At 39.6% G+C, this 17,211-nt stretch overlaps 2 protein-coding genes across 2 annotated transcripts; both read left to right on the top strand.

The window, feature by feature from the left end:
- Nucleotides 1-1,561: 1,561 nt before the first annotated feature.
- On the top strand, nt 1,562-4,704 carry cdx4 (caudal type homeobox 4; the record flags this gene model as incomplete). Its single annotated transcript, XM_083915861.1, has 3 exons — nt 1,562-1,997; nt 3,327-3,472; nt 4,471-4,704. The coding sequence occupies 3 exons, from the start codon at nt 1,562-1,564 to the stop codon at nt 4,702-4,704; spliced, it is 816 nt and encodes a 271-aa protein (XP_083771987.1).
- Nucleotides 4,705-7,588: 2,884 nt separating this feature from the next.
- Nucleotides 7,589-15,665, top strand: chic1 (cysteine-rich hydrophobic domain 1; the record flags this gene model as incomplete). The annotated part of the gene is made up of 6 exons (XM_083914815.1): nt 7,589-7,734; nt 10,817-10,871; nt 11,845-12,000; nt 12,364-12,420; nt 13,035-13,094; nt 14,240-15,665. The coding sequence occupies 6 exons, from the start codon at nt 7,589-7,591 to the stop codon at nt 14,288-14,290; spliced, it is 525 nt and encodes a 174-aa protein (XP_083770941.1). The 3' UTR covers nt 14,291-15,665.
- Nucleotides 15,666-17,211: the final 1,546 nt, after the last annotated feature.

Here is a 17,211-nt window from a genome sequence, read left to right as displayed (position 1 = left end):
TTTCTGACAGACACATTGTTGTGTTTCGTTATTTACAGTAGTGATTGTGATCTGTGGAAGCCACCAAAAAGCCAGGAACACTTGATAACGTCTTTAAAAAGACAGCTCACCCGCAGCCAAGAGCTAAACTATGTGCAAATCAGAGAAGTGACAGGCCGTGGACTGTCAGAGGCCAACTCGATTAGACTGTCTCATAAATATTTTGTGGCCAATAAACAGATGCTTCAGGGACATCCATCAGCATTTATTACTTTAAGACAGGCCAATTAGTCAGCTCTGCTAAATAGGCCTTCAGACACCTGCCAAATTCATCAGAAACAAGAAATGTGAGGTAAAATATGAGAATAAGAAGCCGTGTGTGCTCCTCAAATAGACGCGCAAGAGCAGGATGCAGCTCGGACTTGGGCCCGAAATTCATCTCTTGGTAGAAAAAAAGTACATTCAAAAGTTCTGCGATTTATTCTTTGGAGAGTTTCATCAAATGCATTTGGTCTGAATGCATTTAACTCCCATGTATGTTTGCGGTGAGTGAGAGGGAATGTAAACTTTAAAGGAACTGAGTGTCCAAAACTTGTCCAAGACTTTCAGGGTGGCTAACTTATTGAGTCCCTGAGAATCCCCACGCGTATTGGTCACGATCACAGAAACATAAATACGCTGTAACTTCAGGAGACAGTGGTGACTGGTGTGTCGAGGGCCGCTGTTTGTCACAGAGGGGGTTGTTAGAGTTTCCTTGTAACCGGAATTAGCTGTGAAGTGCGACCTTGAGGTGTGAACACGGAATACGAAAGGTCCGGCTTGCTTCAAGAGAAAGTCTCTCATGCTTTGCACCTCGTTTGCAAGTGAATCTCTAAATAAATAAAAAACGGCATTTACGCGTGAAGTGTGGTTGGAATTCCCATAACAACAGGTTTTTAATCGTGTTGGATGTTCTTGATTTAGTTTGGAAAGAAAACTCCAGGACTAATGTGCAAAATAAGTTGCTCTCTATATTCTTTTATAATGTCGTAAACTCTGATTCAATCATCTGTCACTGGAAAACGAATGTTTCCAACAAGTCCGGTATAATAAAATATATCTTCGCGCAATTACGCGCAGGCCTTTTTGTGCTTTGTGGACGTGTTGCCTCGGTTTACTGCCGGTTCATGCAGCCTGTGCAGCTGATAGGCCGCGGCGTTAATGTATTCATGCAGTGGTGGAGGACGTCTGCTCAGGATAGGTCCACTGTCAGGTGATGACGCGCTACAGGACAGGCGCAAGGGGACAGCTGGGCCGGCAGCACCGGTCACTCTCATTTGAATGCAAATCTCCAAGAGTCGAGGAGTTGGCTGACGTCAGGCCGGCCTTAGTATACCTTTACCATCTTGTCAACAGAAACACATCATGTGAGACTGGAGACAGACTGGAACTACGTCGCATTTCACATTGGGAACCCATTTGGACTACACAAACAGCAGGAGGATTGTTTTAAACAGTTTCAGGGCAACAATGTCGCCTTAAAATAGGCCACATCATCCCCTTTGCTGTGTTTTTATGATATCTAATTTTTTTTGTACAAATCATGTATGTGGGATACATACTGGATAAAGAAACCGGCATGTATCACCAGGGGCCAGTAAGAAGATCGAGCATCAACCTGCCTCCACAGAACTTTGTTTCTACACCTCAGTACCCCGATTTTACCGGATACCATCATGTGCCAAACATGGATACGCACGCACAGTCTTCGGGGAGTTGGGGACCAACTTATGGCGCTCCACGGGAAGACTGGGGTGCATATAGTCTGGGACCACCTAATACTATTCCTACACCCATGAACAACTCCTCTCCTGCACAGGTTCCTTACTGCTCATCTGAGTACACTCACATGCATCCTCCAGGATCTGCGGTGTTACAGCCGCCGCCGGAGAGCGTTAACGTTGCACAACTTTCTCCTGACAGAGAAAGGCGCAATTCATTCCAGTGGATGAGTAAAACTGCGCAATCGTCTTCTACAGGTGGGTCCATCATCTTAATCGTCGTGCCAAAAATGATTTGATTCGATTGCCTTGGTTTTGAAATAACATTTGAGCCTTTTTACGCACCGAAGAGTTTGTGTCCCTCGGGTTTTTTACGCACACATTTGTCTCTGGCAGCTCCACGTCATTGCAGATATTTTTCCTATGAAATTGGTTAAATTTAAAGCAAAGAATCAATAGGCTAAAAATATTACATTTGTAAACAACGACAAAAGTAGAAGGCGCGTACTCAGGAGTGATATAACAGCAGGAAACTGGTCTTGTGACACTTGACTCGTGAGTTTCTTACATTTGTTACTAAAACAGGGTAAAATGGTAATAATTGAGAATATGTAAAATCTATAATCGAACTGGCCTGTATTGAAAATAAATCATAACGAATCAGACTCGCAGAAGAAATAATCAGTCACGCTTGTCATAAATAATTTCCATATCACATAATTCTGATGGGAAAATGGACCTTGGGCAGCAGCTCCGTGTACTGCATTCATCTCTCCTGTGGTGGAAATTAAAAAAAAAGGTGTGAGGAATCGGCGCCAGGCCCAGTTGTGATGTTAATGTCATTATTCCTGGAGATGTGAGGTCGACTTCCCTGTCACATTGTTTGGTGTTTTGAGTGTTATCCGTCATATCCAGGCGGTGGCCTCTGCTTTCAACACCTCTTCACTTTGATATGCACCAACCTCCCTTCCTCTCCAAGAGTTATATTGCCGGAAAGAGGGACGTTTTTCACAGCCAGTGTCTTAATCGTGGAGTAGTACAAACTGCAGGCCTTTACAGCGGCGTGAAAAACAGGTATTTTTATTATAAGCGCTAGAATAAAACATCCATAAGTGTGTCGATCACATTTGTTTCCAATTCTTATGATATTTTCCATCGTCAGCCATTTGTTTTCAAGCTTCTGAAGTTAAGTAACATGCGTCTGCAAAACTGTAAACAGATAAATGAACACACACGCTGCCGGACAGTGTGCTTTAACTCTCCAGTCTCTGGAGATGTTTGTCTTATCTGCTGCGCCCCCGTGTTTATTTTTTTGCAGGCCGTTTGAAATTCGCTGCGCTACAGTTGCCATCAAAGCGAGATGAAAAAGCTCAATTTGCGTATCTGTAGAGAAAGCGAAGAGATGTGGATTTAAGAGGCAGCTAATAAAGATGCTATGTGCAGATAGGCCGGTCCTGGCATGCAGCCTGCCCTGTGTCAGTCTTCCAGTTTAACCACCTGGCTGCTGCTACAACAACAACAAAAATGCACCAAAAAAGAAAGAAAAAGCACAATCTTAACGCGGTGTGTTTTTTTTCCTTGTCGCAGGTAAAACACGAACGAAGGAGAAGTACAGGGTAGTTTACACAGACCACCAGAGGCTGGAGCTGGAGAAGGAGTTTCATTTCAACAGATACATCACCATCAGGAGGAAATCTGAGCTGGCTGTCAACCTCGGTCTGTCGGAAAGACAGGTATGTGTTTTTATCGGGATTAAACACTCCAGCCTGCTTTATTTCCATCTGAGGAGGAAGCAGTGAATCATGCAAACATCCTCAATGACGCACAGCCACGCGCACGAGCCTTAATGGACACCACATGGAAATATAGGCCCATAGTAAACATGTCAATATCACCGTCAAAATACTGTGTTTGTGCGTATTTACAGAAATACATCCACTATATTTAAAGATACCTCAACCCCTGATACATTATTATCTGTAGTTATTTATGTATCAACGTTTGATAACGAAATCCTAAAATCACAAACATATATTATCCTGATATTTCGAAATATATGTTTTTATATTCTATCATTTTGAAATGACACCAAAAAATACTGGTAAATTATAGAAACGTATTAATAATACACGGCCAATGTTATTGTTGTCATTTCCTATTTTTGTAGTGCTATCTGTTTTATTCTAGTGAGAAATGTCGTGGAGATTAAACGAGAAATATATATTTAATGTTTATTATTTAGCTGGTATCCCTCATGTAGACTAATACTTCTCTTTATTGATCCTTTGGGGTGAACTCCCGCAAGGAAATTTAGTTTCCAGCAGGTTAAAAAACACAAGAGAGGCATAAAAAATACAGTATAAGATAACCAATAACCTCTTGACTCTAAATAAATACAGAAAAAACAGTAACCAAAAAACTCTTAGCTTAATAAATACAGTAAAAAACAATAAACAGTAAGAAATACACTCTTAGTTAAATGGGCATTTAATTTAATTTAATTTCTTTCATTTGATTTTATTATGCAGGGCTGACATGGCGATTTTATTTATACTTAAAAATCAGTATTTAATGTTCATTTATCATTATTGTCTCATTTTATATCCAGGAGCATCGTTTTTTTATGTATTTATGTTAATTATTATGAATTGTGTTGCACCTGCATGGAGAGTAAAGGTTGTTACCCTGTTAAAAAAATGACTTTAAGTGACTTTTCCTCGCGTCCGTGCAGGTGAAGATCTGGTTTCAGAACCGCAGAGCCAAAGAAAGGAAGATGATCAAGAAGAAGCTGGGCCAGTCCGACGGCAGCGGGGGGTCTGTGCACAGTGACCCGGGTTCGGTGAGCCCTCTGCCGGTGCCGGGGTCCCTCAGCCCCTCAGAAATCCACAACTCTCTGTACCCTCCTCAGGGGATGAACACCTTGCCATCTATCAGGAATATACAGCAAGTGACTGTGAACCAGTAAGAGTTCACCCTCCGGACCATCTAACATAACCGAGCACTCCGACACGCTGACCGGACACTGAACTCACGTCCTGGAGCACAAAGCTGTGGATAAAACATTTAGATTTACAGCAACACAAAAATGCTGGAGGCTCTTGAAATAATGCTTTTTAAAAAAAATATAGAATAGTTATAATAACGTGGGAATTTAAAAAAAAAACAAAAAAAAAAACAACGAAAAATCGTGTTTCCGACTTGTTTGTGAGTTAATAAGATATAAATATCCTTTTTTTTGTATGTGATGAAGTGGATGTGAATAAAAATGAGAATTCAGGGACATTTTTAATGAAGTTTTTTTTAACTGGATCGTATGTAGCTCGTGCCAAACAAATGGCTGTGACTTGACAAATCATTTAAGCACAATTTGATCCGCTCCAGTAAAGCAGTGACTGCGGCTGCTAATGGTGCGGGTACGACGGTGGTTTCATGGCAAAAATGTAAATAAAATGTTGTGTTTTTTTGCAGTACACATGTCATTTTTCTTTTTTTTTCTGAATGCTGTGGATTTAAAACGCTTTTATGCAGAAGAACAGACACACAAGCTTTATTTTACTGCACCCACTGAGGACTAATACACATTTTTGCAAGTTACAATTCAGGTAAAACAGACTAAGAATTACATTTTCTATAATAACCAAGGCAAAACTATGTTGTGTGCATAGTGAGTGATGTGTCAATCCAATGCATCTATTTTTAATCTGGAGAAATATGCTGAATAGAGTAAATCAGTAATAACCAGCCTTAAAATAAATAATAACATTTATTACGTGCAAGACTGGTTTGTTGTCAGTTATCTCTGAAATTGCTCTTTCTATAGTGACTTAAACCAACCAGTAAGTGTCCACACATGTTATTGGGGTTATTTTTCTGTCCTATTTAATCTCTTTTTTTAGTTATTTAACTTGTGGTAAATATGATAGTAAGACATCTGCAGGTGCACTTTCATTTTCCATTCAGTGTCAGGGAATTTACATCTATTTATTGTAAAACATTTCAGCCATTATGTCTGTTTTAGGTCACTAGAGTGAGGCCGGTCCAGGTTCTTATGGGTTCAAAGTGCAGATTTATGTGTTATTAGTTGGAGTGACATGTTAATTGTCATCTGGCTAGACTGCGTATTTTGGGAGGAGGTTTTTTCCTGACTTTGACCCGTGCCCATGTCTAAAGAAGCTCATTCACTCATGCAAACTGCACATAGGCTAATTCATTTTTAAATAATAGGCTATAAACTTCAACATATTCAGGGTTCATACATCTTTTCAGGGGTCAAATCAAGCACTTTGATTCCATTTTCAAGCCTCTCCAGCAGCTTACAGTTGTGTTATACATTTTTCTACAAATACATAGATATTGAAAATTATTATTTCACTTTTTCTTTCATTAAATCATGTTAAAATTCGATGGTATTATGTTATACACAACTAAAACTCTTTCGTTATACCAGAAGGATAAGAAATTTAACTTTATTTCTCTTCTATAGCTGTTTGATGTAAAGGAAATTCAGATACAATTTCAAGCATTTTACAGCATTGCGAGCACAAAACTCAAGCACTTTTCAACCTTAAAGGTTTCAGCATTTTCATGGATTTCAAGCACCTGTACGCAGCCGGCATATTATAGAATATCCCTATGCCATGGGTCCAATATATTACACTCATCTACATCTATTTTCTATGGAAGCCCCAGTGATGAAAAAAAGGGCCTGTAAGTCACATTAATGAGTTAGTATCTCAAAATAATACTTTCTAATTATTATGAGAAACCATCTCATATTTTTAGGAACTAACTCATTATTTTGATATACTTTCCTATTATTCTGGGATACTTTCTAATTATTTTGAGAAACTAACTCATATTTTGATAAACTAACTCATTATTTTGATAAACTAACTCATATTTTGAGATACTTTCTCATTATTTTAGATAAACGAACTCATTATTTTGATAAACTAACTCATATTTTGAGATACTTTCTCATTATTTTAGATAAACGAACTCATTATTTTGATAAACTAACTCATTATTTTGAGATACTTTCTTATTATTCTGAGATACTTTCTCATTATTTTGATATACTAACTCATTATTTTGATAAACTAACTCATATTTTGATAAAATAACTCATATTTTGATAAACTAACTCATTATTTTGAGATACTTTCTCATTATTTTGATAAACTAACTCATTATTTTGATAAACTAACTCATATTTTGAGATACTTTCTCATTATTTTAGATAAACGAACTCATTATTTTGATAAACTAACTCATTATTTTGAGATACTTTCTTATTATTCTGAGATACTTTCTCATTATTTTGATATACTAACTCATTATTTTGATAAACTAACTCATTATTTTGATAAAATAACTCATATTTTGATAAAATAACTCATATTTTGATAAACTAACTCATTATTTTGAGATACTTTCTCATTATTTTGATAAAATAACTCATATTTTGATTAAAAAAAACTCATATTTTGATAAACTAACTCATTATTTTGATAAACTAACTCATATTTTGATAAAATAACTCATATTTTGATAAACTAACTCATATTTTGAGATACTTTGTCATTATTTTGAGATACTAACTCGTTACAATGCCTTACAGTACAATGTGCCTCCATACTTATCAGTCCGCTGTTGTACAGATCTAATCTCCTGTTATATAGTTATAGTTATAGTTGTATAGTTATATAGTTAAATAGTTATATAGTTATAATGTTGTAATGTTGGTCCTTCTCAACACAGAGGGGCGATGGTCGCTTTTTTACACAAACTCTGGCTCCGCGGGCACGCTCCCTTGTGCGTCAGTGCGCGGCCCCGCTGGAGACGTCATCATGAGCGTCTTACTACCCAACATGGCGGACTTTGATACCATTTATGAGTTGGAAGACGAAGAGGATGAGCACGTAGTGAGCGAGGAACACTTGCCCAGATACTGTCCGGAGCCCGTGGTGATGCGAGGGGCCGGGCACATCACAGTGTAAGCGGAGCCGCGTGTGTCGCTGCTGTCTGTCGCCGTGTCGCTTTGTTGTTTTGGTGTCTCTTCACCCTTTAGCCTGTTGTAGCTGATGCAGTTAGCCGTTTGTTTTGTAACGGTTAAAGGGGGACCGTTGGTCGAACGTGAGCGGAACCCGACACAAACGAACGTCCGCAGTTCTGTGTCCCCATGGTAACCGTCAACGTGGTAGGCTAGCAACCGATATTCGTTGGTAGGCAAGTTTACATGCGAGCCAGCCGTTAGCTACAAGTCTGTGTTTAACCTTATTATCAAGTTATCTGCCATGTCAACACAATGTCAGCGGCTTCATTATTAACCAAAGCGTTTTTATTGCAAGTTCCGCCAGTGTTTGCTCGGGGATGTCTGCTCGTTAGCTACATTTTTGACGGAGACTGCACTTTTTCTGGGTGAAAAGTAGACGTCAGCCCTCCCCCCCACAACCCCCTCTTACTGTGACGTCATGTAGTGAGTTTTATTTTGAAAAACAAAACAAAAGGAAACAAACTTCACCACTGTCATCATTATCAAATCCTCCCTTACTTTCACCACAACATTAACCTGACTGCTGAGCCCCAGCTGGAAAACTTTAGCCAACTTTTGTGCACAAGATTGCTGGATAAATACAGTATATAGATGTTATTATTATTATTATTATTATTATTATTATTCTTAGAGATGCACCGCTCCAGTTTTTTCCAAAACCGATACGATACCTGGGCTGAGCGTATCGGCCGATACGATAGGCCTCTCGCAATAAGCAATAAATCAATTAATCGCATGATAACTTGAGCTCGATAACTCTGCCAGCTGCGATAATTTCCATTTTTCCGGTATTTTCCTGGTTGGAGGATGCATCTGTTTCCACTGAGCCCTCTCTCTTCTTCAGTGTAATGAGGAGTTAACCCCCTTCACGTCTCGTGTCGGTCAGTTGTCAGCCGCACGGTCTCCTTGGGGGGAAACGGACCCCTGGCGTTACCCAGAGTGCAGCAGGAGAGCCCTGTGAGGAGCAGGAGGACACGCTAGTTGAGATTTGGAGGTATAAAAACAAAGATGGAGTTGGTTCAAAGCAAACGCCAAAGCTGCCGTGTGGGAGCACCCCAAATGACCACGGTGAACCACTTCGCCTGAGCGAGCCGGAGCGTCGCATTTGTTGTAAAAGAGTAGCAACTAGAAGCGCCAATGTGTTAAAATATACTGAGTCCATTTTGTTTATTGTTTTTGGATCTTTTATTTATTTTTGATATTTAAAAAATCATCCAGTTCTAGTGTTAAATATTCTTTAGAAATAAATGTTATTTGATCTTTTGAAAGGGTTTCTGCGTTATTATGCCTTTTATCATTAAATCAGTTGAAAATTGTCTCAAAACAGCAATATTATCGCTTATCGCAATAATTTCTGGGACAATTTATCGGCCAGCAAAACTTGTTATCGTGGCAGGCCTGGATACCAACCCGATATATACCTGTCCATGTGAGTGAAGGCATAAACATTTAGCCTTGTTTAAAAAAAAAGGTAAAACTAAGTAAAAAAAACTAAGTTGACGATATATGCATCGTTGGAACAATTTTTAATGCAAAAATGCTGTTTTCAGCCTCAGATTTCCAGATTTTCTCTATTTTATATCATATTAAGGTGAATATCTTTGGGGTTTAGAGTGACAAAACTATACATTTAAAGACATCACGCTGGACTTGAGAAACTGGGATGGATTTATCACTATTTTCATAATCTAGACTGTATCTCCCCATAGAAAAGTCTTGTGAACGTACAGATAAATACAAGAGACAACAATTTTATCCTCTAATCGCAGACTAACTGTAAATATTCCTGCACGTGGATATCTCACTCCTGAATATTATTTTACATGACAACTTTTCAACCATAAATGTTCTTTCTCTGTAAAGATGATGTTGTATATATATATATATATATATATATATATATATATATATATACAACATCATCTTTATCTTTATATATATATATATATATATATATATATATATATATATATATATATATATATATATATGACATGCCACAACTCATCTGTGAGTTGGATAATTGATTATATAAATCTGAGTATGTCTATGTCGATATATATTGTGAAAACGATATAAAAGCTTTAGGCTCTGATCCGTCCACGTTATGTTAATTTTACACTTACACTTAAGTAGGGCTGCAACTAACAATTCATTTCATTATCAATTAATCTGCATATTCTCAATTTATCAACTCTCCTAGTTTCTCAAAGTCCAAGGTGAATGTCTTTAAATGTCTTGTTTTGTCTGAAACACAAAGATATTCAGTTTAATTTGATATAAAACCGAGACAAGGCTGAAAACAGCTTTTTTTATGATGCTTTTGTCGATCAATTAGTCGACTATTCGTTGCAGCTCTACACTTAAGTGCGTAATAACGTGAGAAAATCCTTTTCACTTGTCAAATATTTAATTCAAACAAGATTATACAAAAGTAGCCTTTTCCATGTGGATATTTCAAATAGACCCTATATTTATTTATTTATTTATTGAATCACCAGAAAACATGCTATATTATGATGTATAGCGTTATCAAGACTTATATCAGGCTGGAAGATTTTGTCCCTAAATGGGAGAAAAATGAGTAACCGCACAAAACATGCGTGAATGTCACATTAAGCCTGAAGTGAGAACTGGCAGCTGCAGTGAAATAAAACACTTATTGCTTTTGGGAAGCTGTGTAAGATGTACGATGATCATCATAGCAATAAATTGTAACTGTTTTCAGATTTTTGACTTGCTAATAATTACTGACTCTTAGTCTTAGAGGGCTCCTGCATCTTTACTACAATAGAAATGAGTCTTTATTGTGCCATCCTTTTGTAGTTGTGTGTGATTTAATGTCAACTAAACTTTAAAAACAGTGCCGTTTGTGAATAAGCATGTTCGGTCTCATCGTGTAATCAAACAACATATTTCTGCTCTGTATTATTTGGTTCTTATCTTGTTCATCGTACTTTTATACTTTATTTTACATTATTATAACCGTATCAGTGCTCACATGTGGTTCCTCTTTATCCAGGTTTGGACTGAGCAACAGATTTGACACAGAGTTCCCCTCTGTTCTCACGGGAAAGGTACAGTTGCTTTTTTTCTTGCACTTCATTCTTGCAGGCTACTTTCTGTTCATTTCCAAGTGGGAAGAATTAAGCAATTAAAGCCACAGTGATTCAATTGTTCTTTGGGGCCTTTAACAGCCCAGACGTCCCTAAACTGCCCCATTCAAACCTCTGTGAGGGGTTTTGATCTGATGGAGCTGCATTTCAAGCGACGCACCACAGTGTATAGAAAAGAGCCTGAATGTGCTGTCCAGCTCTGTAAATGTGTAAGCCGTCTATGGGGCACAGTTGGCGGGGACCCCAGTGTTTTTGAGAGTCCAGCTCCCGGTGATAAAATAATGAAATGAAGACTCTGCCGTAGACAAGAAAGGAAAGCTTCCTGGGTCGGACGCAGAAACACAAAAAGGCTTCAGGGGTAAGAGCAGGCCGAGGGAAGTGTGGGGCAATAAAAAGTACCTTCAGTATTGTGACCCAGGTTGACATTTGATGGATGAGGTCACAATTATGATGATTGAAGGGTGCAGATCAGGCCCTGCTGGGCTTTATTCTGAGGTCTTTGGCTGTTTGCAAAGAGACCTTTGCATCCTGTCATAAAAGATTACGACCCCGGTTTTATGGCGTACAGACTCAGGGAGGAATGAGCATCCATTCAAGTTGTTTGGTCGGTGCTGCCACAGGCATTGAGCTTATCTGTCCTTTGAGTCCCTCCTTGCCTTGAACAGTCTGGAGCTCGGTTAGCAAGTCAGAGGCAAAGAGATCTCATCTCATCTCTGGACAACATCTGCAAATATCTACCTGTTGGTTTTTCTAAAGCTCTTTGATCTCTGTGCACAGGTTTTCTTTTGAGCAATTGGGAATCCTTCATGTCAGCACCACCTGCAAATTGAATTGAATTGCTTCAATTTTCTGATAATTTCCCCACACTGCATAAAGCCTCTAGGAGCTGTTCATTTTGGTACGTGCACAAACACCCTTTCTCTCTTTTCCTTAGGTAGCACCGGAGGAATTCAAAACCAGCATCAGCAGGGTGAATGCATGTCTGAAGAAGAACTTGCCTGTGAATGTGAAGTGGCTTCTCTGCGGCTGCCTGTGCTGTTGCTGTACAGTAGGCTGCAGTCTATGGCCTGTTATCTGCCTCAACAAGAGAGTAAGTCCCAGACCTCCTGTGACACGAGTTGGACAGTTTAACTCTCCCTTACATCAGCGCTGATTACTCAGGGGCTGTTATAGCAATTCAGCCGCATTGGTCTGAGTGTAGAGGGTAATAACAACTTGTGTTCAATTAGTGGCTCTGTGTAGAAATGACGCATTGCGCTGCACAGCTCCTCTCCTTCCCAGCTCAAGGGTGTGTCATTTAGAGGTGCTGTTACCACTCAGAATTAATGGCAACAAAGTGGAAATTACTAGCTGGTAAATTGGGAGTTCAGTCCATAAATCCCAACACTGCGGCTGTTTACTGTTAAAGAGTTACCTTTGCTCGCATTAACTCATTTGTTTTCCCTTCCTACAGACAAGACGGTCTATTCATAAGTTGTTAGAGTGGGAAAATAACCGATTATACCACAAGGTAAGGAAGACAAATTGCACTTTAACACCTGTGTGAAAGTGCTTAATTATCTGTGTCAGTGTGGCGGTGTGAGTTGTGCATCACCGTGATGGATAATGACCATTCATCTGTTTTGTAAACTCTAACCTGCCGGACAAGTCCCTCAGAGCTGAGTCAGATCTGGTACGCGAGGTCTGCGAGGACCGTGAGGTCAGCAGTAAAATGGCGTGTTAATTTTGTTTTGTCTCACAGCAACAAATTACAGCTAGTAGCTGTGCAAAGGCATAAAGGAAGCTCTTCAGGGTGTCTGGCCACAGTTTGACCCCCGTGAGACCAGACAGCCCTGCTCCCAAAGTCCCCCGACACTGAAGGGGAGATCTCAGACAGATTTTCCTCTGTGTGTGTGTGTGTGTGTGTGTGTGTGTGTGTGTGTGTGTGTGTGTGTGTGTGTGTGTGTGTGTGTGTGTGTGTGTGTGTGTGTGTGTGTGTGTGTGTGTGTGTGTGTGTGTGTGTGTGTGTGTGTGTGTGTGTGTGTGTGTGTGTGTGTGTGTGTGTGTGTGTGTGTGTGTGTGTGTGTGTGTGTGTGTGTGTGTGTGTGGTTCATTCATGGTGTCTGTCTTCTCTTCTCTCATCAGCTGGGGCTGCACTGGAAACTCAGTAAAAGAAAATGTGAAAGCAGTAATATGATGGAATATGTAAGTAGGCTGTCACAACACAACACCTATGAGCTGTTGGATTATTGCATCATTTTATAAACTTATTTCTTAGCGATTAATTAGTAGATTCATTTCTTGTTTAAATGAACAATCATGTTATAAAATAGTTAAAAAAATGTCTTGTTTTGTTGACCGACAGTCCAAAATACAAAGACATTCAGTACTCACACTCTACGGGGGAATTGTTGTGTCTATGTTTATCATAAATAAGTCATAGAGTGTGGTCTTTACCTACTCTGTAAAGTGTCCTGAGATAACTTTTCTATCATATATGAGAAAGAGCAGTAACACATGCTCACATTTAAGCAGCTGGAGCCAGCGTGTTTGGCATTTCTGTTTGAAAAAGACACTTAAAATGAACACAGTTAACTAGTTGGTCCCATATTCCCAGGGCCTCATCCTGTTCCAGTCATTTTAAACCTTTTTTATCTTAACTTGTCATTTGCCGCCGTTTTGTTCGGACACTTTGGTGTCACTTGTCAGTGGCTTGACTATCCCTGCGTGTCAAACACATGACGTCACTGTCTCTGTTTTAAAAACGGGGAACATGTTCACGTTGCAAACTCTTAAAAGTACGTGGTTATGTTTAGGCAACAGAACCACTTGGTGAGGGAAGTTCGTGGATGGAGTTAAAGCAGTAAAGCGTTTGTAACGTAACTACTGAGATGCAGGGGATATGAAACGGGCATGAACCGCGGTTCTCCTGGGTGAAAGTCGGGCTTTCGTTTGACTCATCCACCACACCAACCCGCCTCCTACGCAGAGTTTGGCCGCTCTTAATCCTGGAGCGCGTGCTCTGAGCGTCCAATAAGTTTACAGTTGAAACGGTAAATTGTGCCAAACGCACAGGGCTGTGACAAAACGGCGGTATCTGACGCCCTGGGAATGAAAACAGGCTCATAATTAATTCACTTTTCCTTCCAAAAGTAAATGCAAATGAGTTGGATATAAACATCTGTCCTGGGACACAGGGATATCAGGACTTTGTCTCATTTGTTCGTGTCGTTGATGCTGAATTACACAGATCTTTCTCTGAAGAGATCCTAAAAAAATGACAGGAAGTAAAGATGAAACATCTTGCCGCTGTCCTACATAACGTTTGTTTGTATTTCTTCTCTCTTTAGGTGATTCTTATAGAATTCTTACCCAAATATCCTATATTCCGACCGGACTGAGGAGGCCGTTCAAAGACTGGATGTGTGGCCCTTGAATCTTATCCTTAGTGCCTTGTATATACAGTCTGTTGGAATAAGGGTCTGCGCCGCTGTCTCTCGTGACGACCCCGTGCATCTCCCAGTACCTTGTACATTTAGAATTGCAACACTGTCACTTTGCTTTAGAGCAGATTTTGCACATTTTCCCTACAGAAGTAGACTCGTCCCCTTTGTTGCACTCGGATGTGTTTTCTTTTCTTTTTGTTACGTGTGACAAACAAGTGAAACTCTCAAAGTGCATTTACCCCAAAGAACCATCAACCTGTATCCCATCGATTATATCAGTAATCCCTTGCAAAGAATGTGATGCCTCCACCTTCCTTAACTGCCCTTGCCTTATGTATGATTTATATTTTGGAATAATCTACATGTAAGAGGAGGAGGAGGACGGCTCATTCAACAAGTCTGTAGATTCAAATGCTGTTTGTCGGGTTTCCTCTCTTTGCAAGTAGATGGGATGGTTGAAATTGCCTAACGTACAGTGTACGTCACCACCCTGTGTTATCTCTTTCCATTTGACCCTCTGTTTGTGGGAACTAGCTAGTGAAATAACTTTACCTGTATATACCATCTTAGAATAAGCTGTACAGTGGTATACCATTGTTTACATAAGGTTACTTAGCTCTTTAGGGTTGTTTTTTTTGCCAATATATTACTGTACCATAGTTTTGATTAATGAAAGATGTCTATGTAACTTTGTAGTTTGTATGGACCTGTTTACCTTGTAAGCCATATAGTTACAATCTACATGATGCCAGAGTTAGGACTGATTATTGCACTTGAGCTCAGTAGAAAGTCAGGATTTTCAGACGATAAGGCGTCCTGAAGATTCACCCACGCCAGTGCATGTTACCATGTGGTGTTTGCCAATAAAGATGACGTCCGATGAGTCGTCGTGCATTAAAAACCGGAGATGGTCGCATCTCTGACGTGCAGGTGGGAGATAAACTCTTCTCTTCCACTCATCTATTTACAAATAATCATTTTATCCCAACTTTGCATTAATGTTTTTATAGTTTTGTACTTTTTTTCCCCTGTGCCCTTTGCTCCTCTCAGTGTGTTAGGAAAGCATCTCCAGTTCATGGCGTCTTCTGTTTCAGTCATTCTGTCCAGTGTTAGTATTATTTTTCCTGAATCTTAGTCAAGAGATCGCTGCATTGCGTCTCATTAGAGTGCCTCTGGAACCACAGAGAAGACAGGTGGAAATCTGTTCTCTTGTAAAAAAGGAGATTTTAAATCCTCCTCCCAGTATTGTCCCTGTTACAATTCATGTAAATGTTCGTCATGGTGACATTAACCCCTACGGAGAGAGAAAATAAATTGATTTTGAATTTTCTTTGCTTCCTTTTTTCACCATTCTGATGTGTCCTCTTAGTAAAAACAGATCATTGTCGGGCACAGCCGGCTGCCTCGCTACAGAAACGCGGCTGTTTGTCATGTTTAACAAGGTGTTGAATCGTTAACTTTAACAAGACAGTCCGCAATTAGTTCGACACAACTCGGGAATGCTTTCACCATAACCCTCTGCTACTTTCTACTGTTATGGATCAGTGGACGCAGAAGACTCGGACCATGTCTTTACTTTATCTCTCCACAACCCCCGCGTGCTGCTGCTGCTGCTGCTGCGGTGGTGGTGGTGGTGGGCTTCACTGGAGTCTGGTTGGTTTTATGGTCCTTTGTTTTCACATTCACAGTCTGTCCCTGTGTAGAACATTTACTGCACCAGTGCTGCAGGAGTTTAAAGCTGCCAACGCTCATTTGACTTCATTTGGAGTTGAATTATTGATCCTAGTGCAAATTAGATTTAGCCACGAGATTCAACCAAGCCAAGAAATTAATTAATACAGGATTTCAACCTAAAAAACACCATAAATATGATTTTAAAATCACTGTTGAGAAACTTGAGAAGTCATTTGCCCCTACTTTTACTTTAACTTGAGTATTTCCACTTTACGCTGCTTAACACTTCTAATCCACTGCTTCTCAGAGGTAATATTGTACTTTTATAGTACCTTTACTTTGGGTATTTCAAGTTAATTTGATGCGTAATATCCATGTACTTTTATCTGAACATGTGGTGTTTCTACTTTTACTTTGACAACGTCTCAGTTGAGTCTCAGTGTGACTTTCGTATGTACTTTTGCCTTTGCAGCAAGTTGTACTGGTCTTACTGTCGCACACTTGTGTTTGCTTGCACAAACGTGTGTGTCTCTGCGTGTGTGTGTGTGTGTGTGTCTGCGCGTGTGTGTGTGTGTGTGTGTGTGTGTGTCTGCATGTGATAAAGAGCAGAAGAGGCTGTGTCAGCGTCCTGTGTGTTTGCACATGCAGATATTCCTGCAGATAAACTTGTATTTCCATCAGTCATTCTGCACGGCTTCTTATGTAATTCAGTCTCTTTGTAGACAGAGTGTGAGCAGTTTTGTTTTTGCATTTACAGATCGTGACTGAGGAGCTGAAGTTTAAGTGGAAAAAACACACAAATGTTTCAGAGTCTTAAGAAGTCCTTGGTGTTTTGTGCAGTTTGTGTCCACTAGGGGTCAGACTGAGCCATGGACAGATGGTACAGTTTATTGGACATTTCTGACTGGAGTAAACTCTTTTAATCATCATTAAAACCATTTTCCATCAGGTTATGTGGCACAACTGCAGAACAAACTCCTGATCTCCGCGGCCGTTATGAGACTGGAACCAGTGTAGACTTTAAACCCAGTGTTTATTCATTTACATTTATATTTATGTGTAAACTGCAGTGATTCTCACTTGGGTCAGATTACTATGGAAACGTCACTGAACACAAATTACATGTTATTTTTTTGTTATTAGAAACAAATTCCATTGGATTAAAAACAAACAAACTAATCTAATCTGTACATTTAAAAAAA

This window comes from Echiichthys vipera (assembly GCF_963691815.1).
Source record: "Echiichthys vipera genome assembly, chromosome: 6".
Taxonomy (NCBI): domain Eukaryota; kingdom Metazoa; phylum Chordata; class Actinopteri; order Perciformes; family Trachinidae; genus Echiichthys; species Echiichthys vipera.
Note: the sequence above shows the minus strand (reverse complement) of the source record. Positions and strands in the feature narration are given on the sequence as shown.